This window comes from Python bivittatus, unplaced genomic scaffold (genome assembly GCF_059951505.1).
Source record: "Python bivittatus isolate LINGU-HERP-01145 unplaced genomic scaffold, Pbiv_v1 ctg000210_np1212, whole genome shotgun sequence".
Taxonomy (NCBI): domain Eukaryota; kingdom Metazoa; phylum Chordata; class Lepidosauria; order Squamata; family Pythonidae; genus Python; species Python bivittatus.
The window spans coordinates 3,648,307-3,667,645 of NW_028277053.1; the positions used below are offsets into that span (position 1 = coordinate 3,648,307).

General features: G+C 44.8%; 2 protein-coding genes and 1 non-coding gene across 6 annotated transcripts in view; 1 reads left to right on the top strand and 2 right to left on the bottom strand.

The window, feature by feature from the left end:
- Nucleotides 1-149: 149 nt before the first annotated feature.
- Nucleotides 150-11,453, bottom strand: TIPIN (TIMELESS interacting protein). 4 transcript variants are annotated; one of them, XM_007420712.3, is made up of 8 exons: nt 10,740-11,453; nt 10,058-10,211; nt 8,747-8,840; nt 7,826-7,901; nt 4,828-4,950; nt 4,652-4,715; nt 2,868-3,071; nt 150-592 (listed from the first exon to the last, which is right to left on the bottom strand). In XM_007420712.3, exons 2-8 carry the CDS (start codon nt 10,185-10,187, stop codon nt 471-473), a joined length of 813 nt encoding a protein of 270 aa, XP_007420774.1. In that variant the 5' UTR covers nt 10,188-10,211; nt 10,740-11,453; the 3' UTR covers nt 150-470. The 4 variants fall into 4 exon arrangements, with proteins under 4 accessions (XP_007420774.1, XP_025022777.1, XP_087995333.1 ...); XM_025167009.2 differs by having other exon boundaries at nt 10,688-11,452; XM_088139207.1 differs by having other exon boundaries at nt 10,684-10,742.
- On the bottom strand, nt 3,434-3,567 carry LOC112540703 (small Cajal body-specific RNA 14). The gene has a single exon (XR_003084777.1).
- Nucleotides 11,454-17,886: 6,433 nt separating the features above from the next.
- MAP2K1 (mitogen-activated protein kinase kinase 1) overlaps nt 17,887-19,339 on the top strand; it is a 33,134-nt gene continuing 31,681 nt past the window's right edge. Inside the window, exon 1 of the mRNA XM_088139208.1 lies at nt 17,887-18,341. Within this exon, the coding sequence (XP_087995334.1) occupies nt 18,262-18,341 (80 nt within the window). The 5' untranslated portion in view covers nt 17,887-18,261. The remainder of the gene's footprint in view (nt 18,342-19,339) is intronic.

The window sequence follows — 19,339 nt, forward strand, 5'->3', positions numbered from 1 at the left end:
ACAAATATTTTACTCCTCTATTTCTGGACTCCTTTAAATCCAGAAGGTCTGGATAGCCAATTTCTCCATGCAGAATACATTCATAGCTTTTAACAAGCAATTGCAGAATTAGTAGATTTTTCAGGTTGAAGCTTACATATCAGTTCTGGTTTCCAAGATTTATTATTTTCATTTCTAGTATAAAATATAGGCAATTACAAATGTTTCACAATGGGAAAGTTATAAAAAATTTAAATTGTAAAAATATAACATCATTTGACTTTTATGTATAGTTCTCATTAACATTTGCTATATGAATGTTGCTTTAAAGCTCAAAATGTTCTTCGAACTGAAATGAAAACACTTTTTTAAAACGTTGGCATTACAGAAAATACTGAAAATTATAACAGCTGCCAAAATTAACCAGCATGAGCATCTAAAGTTGCAGTAAAAACAAAATTATGCTACAGCTATTCCAAACAGCTGAAAGGTCATTGATCTATACTAGTCTGCATCTTCTCAGTAGCTTGAAAAGGGACACCACCTGGATCTATGCAGACATCTTCCTTTTCTTGAGCCATAACGGTGCTGTACTCTTCATTTGTAGGCAACTCTAACGGGAACAAAAAGTTGACTTTAAAATCACTATTTGTGCATTAGTTTTCCTCTAACATAATTACTATGGCACACAGCTTTAAAGCTGTTCAGTTGCTTCATGAATTTTATGAGGTGAAAAAAACGATTTCTTTATAGTTGACTTGTATAGAAAAATGGGAAATAATTATCACTCAGGGATCAAGCTGCAGGAAATACTTGATTTTTTAAAAACTGAATGTAAAAATAAGCACACCCCAATTATTACAGTTTTCCATGGAACACTGTAACCAAGTACAATAATGATCTATCAGTCTCTTGCAGAGTTCTCAGATTAAATCAGAATCCTACATGGTTTAAATAGCACAATATCAAATGTATGAAACCGCAAGCTGTTTCCTTGTTCCCAGCGTCACTCCCAAGTGTTTACAGCAGAGGTGCACAACTGTTTGGGTGGTTCAGAGGTCCTAGTCCCCAGGAAGGGCTTGGAGAAAGAAAAGTTCAGGACAAAAACTGCATGTAATTAAAACACAAGTAAAACTTCAACATAGTTAATCTACTTATTTATGTATTTTGCCCCTCTGCCACGTTAAAAATTCTTGGAGTAACGCACCTAACTGTTGGGATGGCTGTACCAGTTGGACAGCTCTGGTTTATAGCACGGGCAGAACTCTGATGCTTATTTTTACTGTTTGGGGCATATGAACCCAGCCTTCCTGGGCAGGGCAGAACAGGACACCCTGACTTGGTTTGTCTCCCTGTGCTGGTAAGAACCTGAGGTGCAGCTTAAGCTTGTTTATATCTGCTTGGTACTGGCCTTAAAAATGGATCACGTGTCAACCGTAGATCAGGAAATTTTCCCAAACCCCAATTTCCACAATATTGTATATTTAAGTACATCACTTAATTGGTTTCCAAAGAAAGGAAATTCCAGAGCAATTTTCTGAGCAGACTTTAAACACGATGTTCTCCACTGTTTCAAAACTAGCCAGTCAATTGCTGTCAACCAGTGTTTTTTTACTCCTTTATTTATTAAATTTGTACACTGCCCTATTCCCAGTAATTCTGGGCATTCCCTTTGGTCTCATTACAGCCTACAGCATCTTCAGAGGGAAACAGTTTGAGGTAATCAATAATCAGTTGCTTCCTTGTCTGGTGTAAGCCTAGCTTATGACTCTCCATCACAGTAAGTCTACCGAACTACAGGAAGAAGGGTCAAAGAATTATAACACACTTATGGCCATACCAGTTACCCATCCAGCTGTAGACAAGCAAACAGCCCTGCTCAGACAAACAGCCAAAATGCTTCTCTACTTGATTTGTAATTGTTCTGTTTGGTCTATGTTTTACTACACGAGTGCACACACGCTGGATTCCCCAGAGATGCTTCAGAACATGTAGGGATGCAAACCCAGCACCGTTCTGTAACTCTGTCTTTTCCTGGGAATGCGTGGCTATTGCCATACATACACACGTGTAGCAATACTGTAAACTGTACCTGATCAATTTTCTCAAAAAAAGGGACACAGCCTTAGTAATCTGCAGTGAGGCTCTCGCAGAAGGGAAGTTACCCGTTTTCTTACAGAAAAGTCAGAACAAAAAATATTCAGAGAATATTAGACACGACAGTTTGTGGCACAGAAACCTGTGATCTGAGCAATGTAGAAAAAGGCTGAGGCCTGAGAACCAACAGAGTCCGTGCCTTGCCTTCTTAGCTCCTCAAGTGAGCAAAACCTGGGATAAAAAGCTTTGAAAAACAGGTATTTGAGTCATGGCTCCCTTGCAAAAAAACTTACTCTTAGAATGGCTGACTCTTACCTCTTCAAAAAGGCCTCTTCCTACATTACTGCAACATTCTGTATTTAAACACACCCTACAATTGACCGACGTGAATCTTAGACTTCCAAGAATGCTGAAAGAAGCCTGCATTTTTCATTACTGGCTATACTCTCAAATGTCACCTGTAAACGAGATAGGGTGCATTTCTTCAAGAGTCGAATGAGCTGAGAAGCATCAGCTTTCAACAATAGTCTGAACCTTGAACTCCAGCAACACAAATAGGAAAAGAGTGACAATTCCTTCCAGGAACTGGTGCATCAGAGCTCTACTTCCAGCATTACTTAAAATGACGTTATTTGGCCTTCGACACCCAAAAGCAGCTTTTGGAGGGGGGAGAAGAGGAACCTCTCCAGAGTACATTTAAAAGATTAAAAACTGACTTTTAGCAGGAATCGTATAATTCAAGTATCCCAAAATTCCCTTAGTTGTTCTTTCAGTTTATACTTAGACCTCACCATCATCCTGCGATTGACTGAACTGCGTTTTTGCTTGTCTTCTTTCAAGGGCTATTTGTCTGTTCCTTTCAATTCTCTGCTGTTGCTCCTCTGTTAGTGTGGTACTTAAAGATGAGCCAAATTGTTCTCTCATATTCTGCGTTTCAGAAAGGAAATCTGATTCCTCAGTGGCTGGGTTAAGTCTACTGGTGCCCTCATCTTCACCTGTTTTAGATGGAAGAGTTCAATCAGTATCGCCCAGGCAAAATCTACAGTTAAGCTGAGTCGCTTCAAAAGAAGCACACCATGGATCATTTCACCCTTCAAGTCACATCTTATTGCTAGAACCACTCAAATCAATACTCCCTCTTTCCGTGGAATGTTTATTAATTTTTTATTTATTATTCGATTTGTACGGCTGCCCATCTCATCTAAGCAACTCTGGGTGGCCATACAGTAATAAAACCTAGCTGGAAAACCTACTTATGTGGCCAGTTGTACACAACTATTTATATAATTATTGGAGTTCATAATGCAGCGCCAAAATGTCATTCCTCCTTCCTTAAACCCCAGCTCTTTCAAACATGAATGTATGGAGCCATCGCACAGAAATCTGATAACTAGACAGACGCTGTCGGCAGGAACCATCATCTTAATGTGTGTGGCTGCCTGGGGATGTATTGTATTGCTTACAAATACAACCAATATTTATTGCAGCCACTTATTTGTCTGAAATACATTTTCTTTCTATGCCACTTCCCAAGTTGAAAGATACTGAATGAAGAAGACAAAATCATCTCTTTTGTTTTACTAGTATGAGATACTTCCCATGATGTGCAACTGCTTGGAAGCTTGAAACTGAATTTCTCCCTAATTCCACAGTCTGTATCTCACCACATATTCTCAAAGGCAGAGATAGCTCTGAGCTTCTTAACTCAATTTCAAGGAAGTTTGTCAAATGCATCGCTGTTCTAACAATTTCCAATATTTCTACCTAGTGTCTCTAATGACTGATTGGCTCAAGGACCGTAATCCAAAAGTGGGTCGGACCAAAGCTTATTTGGGGAGCATCTGCATGGTTTAAGTCACTTATTTTGCCCCTTCAGAGTCCCCAGAATTGCAAAAAAAGGGGCCCCAATTTTTGGCCCTGTACATTTGGGAAGGTTCTAGAGGCCACAAAAAGGGCTAGTAGGCCACACGCAGCCTCAGGCCACCCTTAGAAGACGCTCAGAAATGCAGAAGTCCAGAAAGACTCACTTCCATTATACAGTCAGAATGTTCAACCAAATTTAAGAGTTTGGCCTTCAAGACAAGCAGCTCTGTCTGAAGCTCAACTGATATGCAATCAAGCATTCTGATCCAAAATGAAGTCCCACAAACGCAAGGAAGTCTAAAACTGAATTATGCTCTTTATGAAGAAAAACCTCAATCATTCTTACCCAAATATGATGGCTGGGATTTCTGGGAATAGTGATTCCAACTTATTTGGAAAGCACCTGGTTGGGGCAGGAATTGGCATTACTGGGCAGAAAGGTAGACTCTGCTCTGATTCAGTTAAACACTTATTCACTCTCTCTCACACACACACACATTTTTCAGGCTTACTCAATGCAAACTACTACTTGCTTAACAGTTAAGAGTTCCTCAGTACAAACTCTTGTTAATTGTAACAGAGGAATATTAATTTCTAGTAACTAGAAAGAGACCACGTTACACCATTAGGATATTACTTCTCAGTTGCATATAAATGTTTTGTCCATTAAAAGAAAAAGAATCTAGTACAAATATTTTAAAGCCATACATGCCTTCATTATTTCCAAAGTCTTCATTCAAAAGGGGGAGATCAAGTCGAATTTTCTTTAAGCATACCTAGAAATAAAGATAAATTATTTATTACAGATAAACTATTTATTACAGGTCAAGAAGCATAAGCTTCCAATTAAGTGTTTGTCTACCCCAAACTAATTCAGTAAACACTCACCTGAACAGGTTTTTTATTTCCTAAGCTCTCTATTCTGTCAACAACATCTTCAAACTGAAGTTGAGGGAAGAGCCGGTGAGCCCAATGTTCCATATGCCTTATAAGCATCTTAAGGTCTGCTTCCTAAATATAAGACAAAATACGTTTTGACTAGCACAGCAACACGGTTGCTCACTTGATAACTTCTTAAGACTACTAGATGATTACGAGCTTCAAGCACCTAGCCGCCCATCACAGTCCCTGTGCATTCAAACACGTGTCCATCAGGGACCTTCTACAGCCAGGGCGACTCTTGGTGGGAAGGGTCGTGCAATCCTACTTCCCTTCAGTTCTCTTTTGCACTTTTTATTGGACCAAGTTTTGCCACCTAACCACAGGTTACCCATTTCTTCCTGATGTTAACAATGGAGGCATTACAAAATGTACTGAAGCATGCTGCAAGAATCGAACAAGAATCTGACAATCAGTGGCAACAGAACATCACGGTAATGATGGCACAATCAGTGGTGAAGGCCCTCCACACTTTTAGTGGCCCACAGCAGACAGCCCCAGGTAGTTTCTTTCATCAACAAAGAGATACCCATTTCTTGAAGCTTCAAGTGCCTCGGTCCAAATATGGGGCTGCTGCATTCACTGCAATGTCTTCATAATAATCATCACTTGGATGGATCAAGAGATATGCTGGGGTGTTCTTTCAGTAGAACTGCCTTGGCAAGACATGGATGAAATTCCCTTTTGGCAGTGGAAATCACTCAGTAGGACCTCTTTGTAGGAAAAGGAAATGCTCACAGCTTTCAATTTTGCACCAGCTCAGTAGACTTCCTTACTTTGGGATAACAGTCCATTTCATTCAACTCCGCTTCAAAAGCAGTAGAAGAGGTTATTACTATAGTGCTCCAGTTGGTTTACTGGTTACACCAGGCCAGGCAGAGGCATTTTTTTCCATCACGCAATCATGAAGCTGCGATCCAACAGCCTTTGGAATAGCCTCCCATCTGAGATGGGAGAGGTCCCTACCTTTTTAGTCTTCCGGAAGACCCTGCCCTTCCCCCAAGCATTGGGCTAGGATGGGGCTGGGTCAGGAGGCTAATACTCTGGTTGGTCTGGCACCTGGTGGGAGGTGTTGTTTTGTTTTTATTCTTGTTTTTACTGGTTGTTTGAGCCACCTAGGATCACATATGAGATAGGCCGCCACATAAGTTCTTTAAATAAATAATAAACAAACAAGCCTGTCCATCACTACAAGATTCAAGTTTATTCTGTTACTTAAGTCAAAGGGTTTGGTGACATCTTCTTTATGTATTGCATAAATTCACATTCCCACAGATCGCTTCTCAAGAGTCTCATCTGATACAGAAGACTTTATGAGCAGTCTTTGGAATTTACATTCCAATATTGATTGTATATATTGATTTTGTTTCACTGTTTTTGTCCTTTTAACTTTTGCTGGTCATTGACCGAATAAAGATGACCGACTGACATTCCAACCTGACTGCATATTCCAGCATAAAACCTTTCCATTGTTCTGTCGCTCCTCACAAGTAAACCGTCTGGGCCCTGCACCATTCAGACTTTAGGCTCCTGACTCTGCTACCAGTGCAGGGGCAGAGAATACTCTCTGCCCTTTCAGCTGATGTCCTCTGTACACAGTTTTAAACTGAGAAGTTGCTTCAAAGCCTGGCATTTCCTTCTTCCCAAATTGGTGGCCGATGTTTATACTACACCCACATTGACTGTCCTTATGGGATTTTCTTCCTCCTTACCAGAAACTTAACTGAAGTGCTCACTGCACACTTTAGATGTTAGTTGTGCTCTGGCTTTCAATCTGAATCGGACTGGGTCTTTACATCAACTGCAGCAATTATTTCTGCTTTATGAGGGTAGTTTGAATACATGTAGCATTTCAAGCATCTCTTGGCTTTTCCCTATTAGCACCCCACTCATTTCTTTGACCATTTAATAGGCTTAAAGACAGTACTTTTTTCTGTAAGGTTAATGGCCACAAGAGCATTTCAGAAAATAACTATTATAAACTGACACTCAGAACTTCCCATCTCAATACTAGAATGCACCGCTCCCTTTTTTGGTTTCTGTTTTTAAGCTGTTAAAAGGCAGACCCCCTGCTGTGTCTTGAGACTGCATGTTAAGCCTGTTATTTCACTGTTATCTAGAACGTCTTTCATGAGAACAATTATCTGTTGAGCAGAGTACAGCAATGCTCCCAGAAAAACTTTGCCCAGGGAAAAAATACACACCAGCATGAGAGGTTTGCAAACTGCAATGTCCATATCTTGTTCTCCAAAGAAACTCAGCCAGAAAATATATACTGTCTGGTTGTTTATTGATAAAAATGCAAAACTTCATAAAATACAAGTTGTATACAAAATATAGAAAAAAACACGTCTTCTCATAAATTCAGCATCCAAGACTTATCTACAAACATAAAGTCTCTAGCCAAAAACTCTCAGAGAAGAGGTACACTACTTGGTTATTAGTTACAACTACATAACCCATAAAACTACTTAACTACATGGTGGCTAACGCTAAAACAACTGGGAGCTGGGCATACAATGCTCCAGTTATACTGCTACTCCATACCCCCCCACTGAGTAACTAGCATACACACGCCAATAGGTGGCAGTAAATAGCAGTATACGTGCTAACACACAAGTCATACGATCTCTCTCTAGACACAACATTTTCGGTGAAGATAACGAGCTGCATCCTTTCCCATGAGAAAATCCTAACATTATTGTGCCTGGAGGTGGAGCATCAACTGTTTACCTCAACGTCAAACAAAAATTACATAAAATAATTCTGTATAAGCATAACAACTTTCAGTAAAGCTAGCCACATTGGCTCTGAAGCCCCTAAAATTTCAGCCAGTCTATCAAAGACAAACTTCACATTTGAACATTACAAGCTCGACATACTTTAGGATATAATATGAATGCAACGACTACAAAAATCCACAAAATCTTTTTCAGCCATTTCTTACCTCATGACCTTTACCTTTGAATTTTACGTTGTCAAACAAATTGTGCAAAGCTGGTAGTCCTCGCTCTGAAATTAATCTGCAAACATGAGAAGTGTCTCCAGTTACTTGGAAAAAGTCATTAATAGGTATTCCATCCAAGATCTTGAAAGAGAAAGCCAACGGTTTATGAGTCTTAGTCCTTGTCCAACCAACAGGCTTTGCTGCTCTGCTTAGGTCAATTGACGTGGTACAATTATATGACAGTGACAAGTATGACAACTCTTTAGACTTATCTATTAAGACTACCAATCCCTGTTGTTTTGAGGAGTAGTCTAGTGGTTTCTGAAAACAAGCCCTCTGAGCTGGAAGGAGTTTGACTAATTTCAGCCGGAGACTTCTGTCTGGATTGCTTTGAACTGTTTTAATTTTGGAGGATTTACTTTCACAAACCACTTAACCACCTTCCCAGAACAACAGAGTCTGGAGGCCCAGCATGGTTCACAGGGAAACAGAATGTTTTGGAACAGACCATTCCCAAATCAACACCTTTTACACAAGACTGGAAAGCAGCACTGACTTCTTTTTTACAAATTATAATCTGAACCAGATATTAAGATCACAGGCATGTAGGAAAAATTCACCAAGCTAGTCACAGCAACCACACAGCCCGATATCATGGAATGAGCAACACTGCCTCTAATGGGAATCACAGAAGGCTGAGAGGCTCCTGATACTCAGTGACGAAGGTGTTCCTCTGGGGCACTTCTCACAACCTTGGAAGGGTACCAGGCAGGTCAACAGAGAAGAAAATACCCAATCACCTCGGTTCCAGAATTTTGACATCATAAAACCATTTTCAAGGCAGTAAGCTGAGGCCTGTGTAAAAAAGATATAACATATAGGATATATACACATACAGAGTAAAAAAAAATAACTACATACCTTTGAGCATCTAATTTAGGTATTGTTCTTTTAACAGCTCTTCTCGTGGACACAGAGAAATCCTTGCTTTGTGGCAACTGATTTCCCTCTGGATCTGGCAAATAAAATAGAATTAATTCTAAAACCAGGAATACAAATTACACCTATTGGATTTTAATCACGAATCATTCAAATTAGGAAATATATCTAGCTAAAACATATGTACAAGCAAGAAGTGAAGACCAAAATCAACATACTGCTCAATATTAAAATAACTGAGGCTGTGTTAACAGGCAGGGCCAACTTAGTGCAAATGGGCGGAGATGATGTTGAAGTAATACGTGACTTTATCTCCCTAGGCTAAAAATGTGCAGGGATGGTTACTATAGCCACAAAAGATAGAGGCATCTTGAGTAAATGATAAAGTAAAGAGATATCACATTCCCAACAAGAGTAAGTCCTGTTAAGTCCATTGTCTTCCCAGTTATAAGAAATGGCTGTGAAAGCTGGACCTTAAAAGCAGCTAAATGAAAAAGAAAATGATGCCTTTGAAATGTGGTGCTGGAGAAAATCATTAGAATACCTTGGACCCCTCAGAAAACAAATAATTCAATTCTAGATGAAGTACAACCACACTGCTAGTTAAAAGCAAAATGAAGGTAAAGTTTAAGTATTTTGAACACATAATGGTAACAAAAGGGTCACCTGAAAAGCCTTTGTTTGGAAAAAAGTCAAAGGCAATAAAAAAATGCCAAGAGAGAACAAGGTGGCAAGATAGCATCGCTGATGCTATATAAGCAGGAGCTTATATAAATGCCAAGGAGTCACTGGCTGAAATCCTGGCAAAATTATGTCCTTCAAGAGCACCCAAACAACAAAGCTATAAATGCCACTGATTCTACTGACCCCAGCATCACAGATATGTTATGATATACTAGTATTTTTATTTTTGGGCTTTTTAAAAAAAGTTTAAATTAAAATACTTCAGCAAGAAATACAGTATGACTCCTGTGTAGTCTCTGACGACCTCAAAAGTCATTTATCTATGTTTTAAAATATTTTTAATTATGCACATGGGACATTTTTCAGTAAGGTAGAAAATGCGTACACTAGAGCAGCCTTTACCACGCCTCCGCCACATGCAGTGTGATGGGTCTATATGTATGTATGCGTGCATATAATTATATATAAAATGAAATCTTCCTAAAATGATTGGCCCTAGTAGCAAAGACCACTTTTATGCATGCATCCCTTGGAATAAACCCCAACAAACATAGTAAGGCTTATTCACAAATAAATACATAATGTTTCAATTGTCAAGAGAATAATTACCTCCATTGACTAAGGCATCTTCAGCTGCCCTCCCTGGAGAGTCTGGAGGTGGCAAAGGCTGAAAGGTCTCATCCTGGGTGTGTTCATAATCAGGAAGATCAAACAAATTGCTTTCAATTGGATCTATCATCTTGCCACCAAATGTGCTTAAAACCTGAAAACATCAATAAGAGGAGGAAGAGGAAGGACAAATAGATTAAACTCTGAAATCTTTGGAGAGCTTTGTATGACATCTCTTCTCAAAATCCAGCAATATGTAGACCACGATACAGTAATCTTGTCTACAAATCAAATACTCTACAGATTAACACCATTTTTATTTGGAAGCCTGTTAAAAAAGAAACTAAGACTGCCTTCACAAATTGCACTAAAGCTGATTTTGTTTAACTCAGTTTACAGGTTAATAAAATTATGAAATAATAACTGATCGGTTTCATAAAAACCATTAAGCACAAATCACCGCTTACTACTCACTATGATAGGATTCACTATTACAGCCAACTGTAATTTGGTTTGGTTTTGGCTTAGCATGTTATGCAAACGCAGCCTAATATCAAGTTCGCCTTGCGACCCCCAGCCCGCCCGCCTGCCTGCCCGCCTGCCTGCCCGCCCGCCTGCCTGCCTGCCTGCCTGCCAAGCGGGTCGCGGCTGCCGCCTCCTTCTTTCTCTTCGCCGGCGGTACCTGAGGCACTTGGGCCCGCCCTCCAAGTTGGGCTTCCGCTTCCGGAGCTCAGCGATGCGCGGGCTCGCAGGCGGAAGTCTCGCATCCTCTCGCGAGAGCAGCCGGACACCGTAAACCTAAAAACAGAGAGAGGCCGGGTTCGTTCTTGCTCAAACACCTTTTGAGGCCGCGTTCATGCAATTCCCCAGGAAGCCACAAACTGTAGCTGAACGCAGCTGTATGTCCCGTCCTGTTCTCAGGCCTGGAGAGAAGGCGAGCGGGCGCTGTTTTTTCCTAAATCCTCTATGTTTGATTGTACAGGCCGTGCTTCTTATGGATGATTGGATGGCCTGTAAGCCTCCTCGGGCGGATCGTCATTCTGCAAAGCGGGGTGGAAAAAGCCACAAGGCGGCTTGTTTAGGTTGAGCACGGGCTGGTCTCAAAAAAAAAAAAAAGAGGATTAGTTGCATCTTGGAAGGGAGACCACCAGGAAATTCCCGGGGCGTGGGCTGGGCTGGAAAAGGCAACCCACATCCTGCTGCGAAGACTCGTCCGGAAGCAGCAAGGCCGGCTTTACCTTAACAGAGCAATGCTGGCCACCTGCAACCCGCCGTTCTAGCTAAGCGGGTCTTTCCTTCCAGCTCACCGGTTCCAGGCAGCCGGGTGAAGGAGGCCAAGTCCAGCCCAGCTGGAGGGCGCCGCCACCTGACGCGATGGAAAGGCCTGAATAGGGACTCTTTGCAGACCTCCATCTTCACCCGGAAGTCACCTCTATAGAATATGTTTCGTATCTCTATCTTCTCTCTGCCGCGACCGAACGCCGGCGGGCGACGCTTCGCCCCTTCCTTCTGCGCACGCGCGCTCCCCCGACTCCTCCGCCCTCCCTGGTCCTCCTGGCTCGCGCGGCTGCCGGGCGCGCATGCGCGGCTGCTGCCGCCCCGACCTGACCTCGCAGAGCGCTAGTAGCTTGTTCTGCGCTTTTGCCTTCCAATTTGCCGTGCGCTGCCTCGCAGCTGGTTCCTCTGTTGCGGCTTCGGCTGAGGTCCCTGCTCTTTTGTACATGCGCTGTGATTTGTTACCGGACACTCCCTGCCGGCTGGGGCATGTGGGAGTGGAAGTTCTCCTCAGCTGGAGAGTGCAGGTGCAGGTGGATTAGCACAATGGTTTCCACTATTGACCTGCGCACAACAGAGCCTGTCTTGTTCAGCGACCGTTCGAAGTTGTGACGGTGCTGAAAAAAAGGAGACTTACGACGGGTCCTCGAAATTACGACCCCTGCGAGGTTTCTGCGATCACATGACCAACATTCGGCCACTTCAGAAGTGGCCGCGTTTTTGGCCACTGCGTGGCCTCCAGGGTCACATGACCGACATTTGGCACCCCTAAAGCGATGCGCGCCCACGGCCTTCGCTTTCCCACGGTCACGAGCGAGCAACATCCGGGAACTTCGCAGCCGCACATGTGTTCGCTCGTGTGCAGGACCCGCGGGCGAAGCGCCTGTGTGTGCACACTGCTGTAAGGTAAGCATTTTATTCTATTTTTATTTCATTTCTTTTCTTTCAGTTCCTTTTCTAGTATGGAAGTACATTGACTTCTCTTTAAAATAAAAGGAAGAATGACAGTGAGGTGCAGAAGAATGTTGGGAGTCTTCAACACATTCCCATCGGCTTCTTTTGTGTTTTCCAACAGCAACAGAGGACCAGACCCAGGGCTATTTTTTTAGAAAAATAAATGCAACGCGCCTGTACGGTAGCATATTGCTTACTAAACCCTGTCTTGGCTGATATGCTTCAGACAGGGTGGCAGTTTTGGCTTGCTATGCAGTCTTAGTGGCTGTGGTTGCTCTAGGAGGTTCGTTTTATTTTTTTATTTATTTTATTTCAACCTTTTGAGACTTTTGAGAGTGATCTAGATTACTGTACAGTATCTAAAACAGGCAAACATTTGGCTGAATGCCCTTATGTGCAGTAATGGTGTATTCAGTGATATCTGCCTTCAGTATGAGTTTGCCCTTCTTCAGGAAGTTTCTACATTTAAGTTGCCGGTGAGATATCCAACTGTATCTCTACAGTACAGTAATAAAGTTTTTCAAGTATGATTACTGCAATACTGTACAGTAACTGTAAAAAATCCTGTTTTCCTCAGACAGAATCCAGAAAAAATCTGCTTCCTAATGCTTTAGTAGGCTGGCCGGCCAGCTGGCCGGCCTGCCTTCCTTCCTTCTTCTACTCCTTCCTTCCTTCCTTCCTTCCTTCCTTCCTTCCTTCCTTCCTTCCTTCCTTCCTTCCTTCCTTCCCCTTCCTCCTTTCTCCTTCCTTCCTTCCTTCCTTCCTTCCTTCCTTCCTTCCTTCCTTCCTTCCTTCCTTCCTTCCTTCCTTCCTTCCTTCCTTCCTTCCTTCCTTCCTTCCTTCCTTCCTTCCTTCCTTCCTTCCTTCCTTCCTTCCTTCCTTCCTTCCTTCCTTCCTTCCTTCCTTCCTTCCTTCCTTCCTTCCTTCCTTCCTTCCTTCCTTCCTTCCTTCCTTCCTTCCTTCCTTCCTTCCTTCCTTCCTCTTGCCTCATCTCACTGTGTCTGCATGTGTCGCAATGATTTCTATGTGAGAGAGAAAATGACTGGGTCATGCAGGTGGCAGAGACCAACCTTAGGATAAAATGCTGGTGAAGCAATATGTATCGTCTATCCTCTAAACTCCTGATTTTCAACTTTGCAAAGTATTTTTATGAGTTTTTATCTCTTTCTAGGAACGCTGGCTTTTCCTCACAAATAGACTGTATGTGGAGTCTGGCCTTCACAGTTCAGTCTCTCCAGTGGTGAAGAATCAGATTCAGTCTTGCACACGCTGTACACTAAGGAAAAAAATGACTGAGAGGAGTGGGGTGGGCAGATTAACAAACAAAGATGGAGAGTATAAACAAATATTTAATATAGTAAATAAATGAATTCAAAATACGTTGCTGCTAGCAGTGACCATTCATGTGCTTTTGTCCAGGGAAAGACATTTTTAGCAGACAAAAAACCCACATTCTTGCGCTACAATACTGCCTCCCCCGACCCTGAAGATAAATCGTTGTGGACCAGTCTCTTCCTCTCTCTCTACCTGCAGCACTCTGCAACCGTCTCTGATTTTGGCCGGCGATGTCTTCAGAGAGAAAGAGAAGGAGCCCCACTTCAGCCAAAGAAGGAAGCAAAAGGCAAAGGAAAGCCATCAGTCTTGATTTGAAGATGAAGATCATCAAAGCGCATGACAAGGGGAAGAAAGTGAACCTTCTAGCACAAGAAGAAGAGCTCGCCTGTTCCACCATCTCCACTATCCTGAAGGATAAGGAAAGGATCAGAGAGGCGATTGAAGGAGCACCAGGAACGGATGCTGTTATAACAAGACGCCGAACAAGGCTCGTCCGCAAAACCAAAAAACTGCTTGTACTTTGAAGATCAGCTACAAAGGAGGATTCTGACTAGCCTTCTTCTCCTTCAGGCGAAGGCACGCAGCATTTTCACAACGCTGAAGGAAAGAGCAGGTGAGGAGTCACCGAAACATTCTCTGCCAGCCCTGGCTGGTTTAGGCGTTTCAGCGAAGATTTCGTCACCGCAGCATTCTCACATCAGGTAAAGCCGCGAGGGCTGAAGAAACAGCTGCCCAGCTTTTCCCAGATGAACTTGATGAAATCATAACAGAAGGGAACTATGTGCCTGAACTGATATTCAATGTGCCGGAAGAATTGGAAAAACAAGGGGCTGTGAGAGAAGAGGAAGAAGAACAAGATTTCAAAGGAGGAGGAGAAAATGTAGGAGTTGAGCCCGAAAAGTTCCCTGTGAAAGTTCACTATGAAAGATTGGCTGATTTTTTCTCGGGCGTTAATAGAGATTTATCAGTATTAGAAAGCGTGGATCCAAATGTGGAACGTTTTGGAAAAGTATGTCGAGAAATTGATGACATCTTATAGTGTTCTCATGAAGTATATGAAGGAAAAAAAATGTGCAAACCAGACTTAGTCATTTCTTTAGGAGAGTTACTCCTTCCTGAACTCTTACTTCCCTCCCCATCCACAGGAAGAGAAGACCCAGAGGATCCTCAGTCATCAACCAGCTATGCCAGCTTATCCCACGTTACTCAAGACCCAGAAAATGACCTATCTCATACCGTACTGCTGTTTATAGGTACTTGTAAAATCTGATTTTGCACTCTTTTTTATTTTTGTATGGTAATGAAATATTATGCACATAATAATACTTATGTTAAGTATTGTTATTATGTTAATACATAACATAACATGATGTTATTAAAGTATTGTGTACTTATGTTAAAAATGTTCAGTTCATTGAAGGATAACAAATTGAGTAATGAATTCAAGATGGTTTAAGGGGGAAAAGACTTCTCAACTGTTCAGATCAGCCTTCTCCATCCTAATGCCCCCCCAGAGAAGTCTTCAAATCCTAGAATTTCCAGCCATTATGGATCTTACTGCTTGCCATGGCCCAGGATTGCAACCATGACTGGATTGCAAGCACAGAGTTTCTTAATATAATTGTGCTGTTTAACTTTTGGGGCCAGTTATTCTCCTTAGGGAACTGTTCATTTTTCTGTAGTTCATTACAGTACAGTATGTGGAAATCATAAAGCTGTTCATTTCCAGTTCCAAACATGTCAGCTGACATGCGTGTCTGACTGAGCTCATATTCCCTAGTACTGTACTGTATGTCACAAGAGTTTTGCTATCCTTACTTAAGTGTTATCCTCACTGTACTGTATGAATGGCTCAGAAGTCCTGCTCAATTCAAGGGTGGGCTAAGTCCATGTAAACATGGTTTGTAATCCTATTTGGGCATCACATTGACTCTCACAGAAACATTTTTCTCATACCAAAGGGAGGGAAAAACATTCCTTAGAAGCATTCTGGATGTGAAAGAGTGTTTAATTAATCTCTTGTAAAAACAACAGTCTAGGAAAAAATGCAACTATTATACACACTAAAAAAACACAGCGTACTGTAATCCATTTTATATGTACATAACATCAACAATTAAAATAGTTTCATTAACACACTCACATTACTCTTATGCAGTTCATGGAAATACAGTGCTATGAACCAAGAAAATTTGGGAACCTTTGCATCAGAGTACAGTAATACAAATTGGACATTAACAGATCATGGATCCAAGTAGATTTATGTTTGACATACCAGCCTAACCTGGTAAAGGGGGTTCTGTGCAACAGAAGGCACCATGTATCAATTGCAGCTTATTGTCAAAACATTACTGTAATCAGAACTGCCAATAAAAAGCAATTGCTGGCAAGCTTGTATAGTTAGGGCCAGTTCTCAGGTTTGGGAGATTTAAGTAAGTACCCTGTGATGGCCTTTTCCAGCTAGCCTGACAGTAGGAACTATAATCTAAAGATGGCTTACAGCTGCCATTTTAATTTCTCACCTTACGCCTTAGATACAGTTTTTAAGACAATCTTGCTGACGAAATATACTGTTCCTACTCCTACTGTGAAGAAGGATGGCACTGTTCTCTCTGCCACCAAGAGAAAAAAATTCTTCCGTTAAGACACCATCCCTAATTTTAGGGATGGGCTATCCTTTCTCAGTCCTCATCTCTCTCCTGGCTGTGGTCTATTTACAGTACTTTAAAGGGGAAAAAATTTTTTTTTGTGGCTTCAGATGATCACGCAAGCTTTAAAAAAAAACAGCAAGTCAGTCTTGACTGGTGACTACAGTACCTGGACAAGTTCATTCAGCTGTCTTGGCAACACTTTGGAAGTGCTTTGCCAGTGCCTCCTTCCTAGAGCTGATGGAGAGTGACTGGCCCAAGGCAGGACTCGAACTCATGGTCTCCTGGTTTCTAGCCTGGTACCTTCAGCCACCACAGTACACCAAACGGAAAGCAAGCTGATTCACGATTTTAAAGTAAATGCCTTTGTGCTGAGTCCTCAAGAGCGTGGCTGTCAGAATCTGAGCCTGTAAGGGCAAATAATTTCCCTGGGCACGTCTGGCTACATGGCAGAGGTTCACAGCCTGGGGCCCTGGGACAAGATGCCGTCCTCCTCCAAAACTTGCTGCTGCGTTGTGTCAATGCTGTGAAATTATTAAATATTCAAACAGTAATTAAATTACCTGAAATGTAGGATGCTTCACTCTAAAATACAGTAAATGCTGTACAGGAAATACCTTAAACCTGGGTTCTTCAACCTTGGTGACTTGAAGATGGGTGGACTTCAACTCCCAGAATTCCCCAGCCAGCATGCTGGCTGGGGGATTCTGGGAGTTGAAGTCCACACATCTTCAAGTCTCCAAGGTTGAGGAACCCTGCCTTAAACCTTAAAGTTGCTGAGGTTGAGAAACACCGTATTGTACTTTTAACTGCCCTCAAGCAACGTTCAAAGCTTACTGAAAATATATGTATAAAATGTCGCAACACAATGAATGAAAACAATGCCTTGACAGGCCGCTGTGAAGCAGGCAAGAAGAGGGTTCATTTAGGTGCAGCATCTAAAAGGGGAGAGACTGGAGAGAATTTTTTTAAAAAATTGTTGCTGCTGAAAAAAGGTTAGAACAAGCGGCCTGCGGCAATTTAGGAAGGGGCGGGAGCCACACCAAAGCTGGGCTCTGCCCGAGTTCAGGCCTTGGCGAAGCAGGAGAGAAGCAACTGGTATCAGCAGTCAAGGGGGCTTCTCAGCACTGGCCCTAGGGCAGGGTTTCTCAACCTTGGCCACTTGAAGATGGGTGGACTTCAACTCCCAGAATTCCCCAGCCACCATCGGGAATTCTGGGAGTTGAAGTCCACCCATCCTCAAGTGCCCAAGGTTGAGAAACCCTGCCCTAGAGAGATTGGGGGGGGGGGTGGCGGCTAAGAAAGCCATAGAATGGCCAAGGAAAAGGGAGCCAAAGGCCAACCCCCCTTCCAATGGAGGGCTAACAAAGAGTAACTTAGGTGCCCCTCACCAAACAATCCGGCAAGTTCCAATCTCGGAAGCCCCCACCCCACCCCACCCCACCCCACCCTACCCCGCAGCGTAAAAGGGACAGGCCGGGTACAGAATAGAGGCTTGCCCCCTCCCCCGCCTCGGGGAAGTCCGGGCCACCTAAGTTGGGAGTGGGGGGGCGCAAGGGTCGGAGCCGCCCGCCCAGTTCGTCTGGAGGGCGCCAGGCTGGGGGGTTTGGCGCGCGGGGGGCTGCGCTCGTCCTCCGGCCGGAAAGGGGCAGCGCGGCGGGGGGGGCGCCGGCCGGCCCCCGCGCCGAGGCCGCCCCCGCCGCGGCGCGGCTCCCCCGCATTCCGGGCAGGAGGCGCCGGAAGCCCGCGTCTCCGCCTGCCCGGCCAGCCAGGAGCACATGCGCCCTGCGCGCCGCCGGCCCGACGGGGAGCGACCCTGCCCGGCCCGCCCCCCGCCGCTTAAAGCGCCCACCGAGGCAGCCTCCCCGCCGGCGCTCCGGGCGGCGGACGGCGAGCCAGCGCAGCCGGGACGCGCCGCCCCTGCGCCTCCGTGCCTGCCGGGCGCCGCTCGCCGCTCGCCTCGCCCGCCGCCAGCTGCCCGCCGCCGCCGCCATGCCCAAGAAGAAGCCGGGCCCCATCCAGCTGGCCCCCGCGCCCGACGGCTCGGCCATCAACGGGACCAGCGCGGCGGAGTGAGTGGGGCGCGGGCTGCGCGCCGGGGAGGGCGGCGGGCGGCATCGGGCTTCTCCGGCCACCGGCGCGGGCGGCTCCGCGCGTCCGCCGCCCGGCCGCGCCCTCTCCCTGCTCGCGGCTGCCTGTTGCTGGAAGGTCCGGGCAAGCCCCGCCGCCGCCGCCGCCGCCGCCGCCGCCGCCCGCAACCCTTCCCGACCGCGCGCGGAGCGGCTCCCCTGAAGCCGCGCGGCCGAGCGGGAGCGCCGCCGCGCCCGGGGAGGCATCGCCGGGCTGGGCTCTTCGCCCGGGGAGGCAGCCGCCGCCGGCCGCCCCGCTGCCTCGCCCGGACGGCTCGCCCGACGCGCCCCTCGCGCGCAGAGGGCTGGCCCGGGTCGGATGTCGGGGGCCCGGGCAGCGGGGCTCGCTGCGGTCCTTGCGGAAAGCAGACTGGGCTCGTCCGTGCCAAGGCAGCCCGGGTGGCCCCCGGGCTGCTGAGGGGCCCGGGGGACTCCCCGCCGCGCCAGCCGTTCTTGGCATTGGGGACCGTCCGGCGAGGTGGGGCGGGTGCCCCTTCCCAAGCAGGATTCCTGGCACACACACCCCCCATCTCTGCCATCGGGACCCCCGTGCCCTCTCCTGATCTGCAGCTTGACGCTGTCCTTGTTCCAAGGGAGCTGAACACTTGCCCGTCACTTGCCGTCATTCTTCTCTGAAGGCAGGGCTTGGGTCCCAGCGCCCGCATCCAAGCACGGGTTTGGGGCAGATGCATTTGTGAGAAGAAGTAGGTTTAGGCTTTAATAGGATTCGGTGCAGATTGCTCACAGGATGGGAAAACAAGGCCAAGCAGACTTACAGGGCGATATTTGTCCTTCAGACAGATTCGGAGCTAATACCTGGTTCATTCCCCTTTTTCTGATATGCCCAGAAATAATGGATCCAAACAATCACCATGGTGCTTCAGGTTTAGGAGACTTTTTTTTTTTTTCATTTGCTTGATTTGCTCTGAAAACGTTGAGTT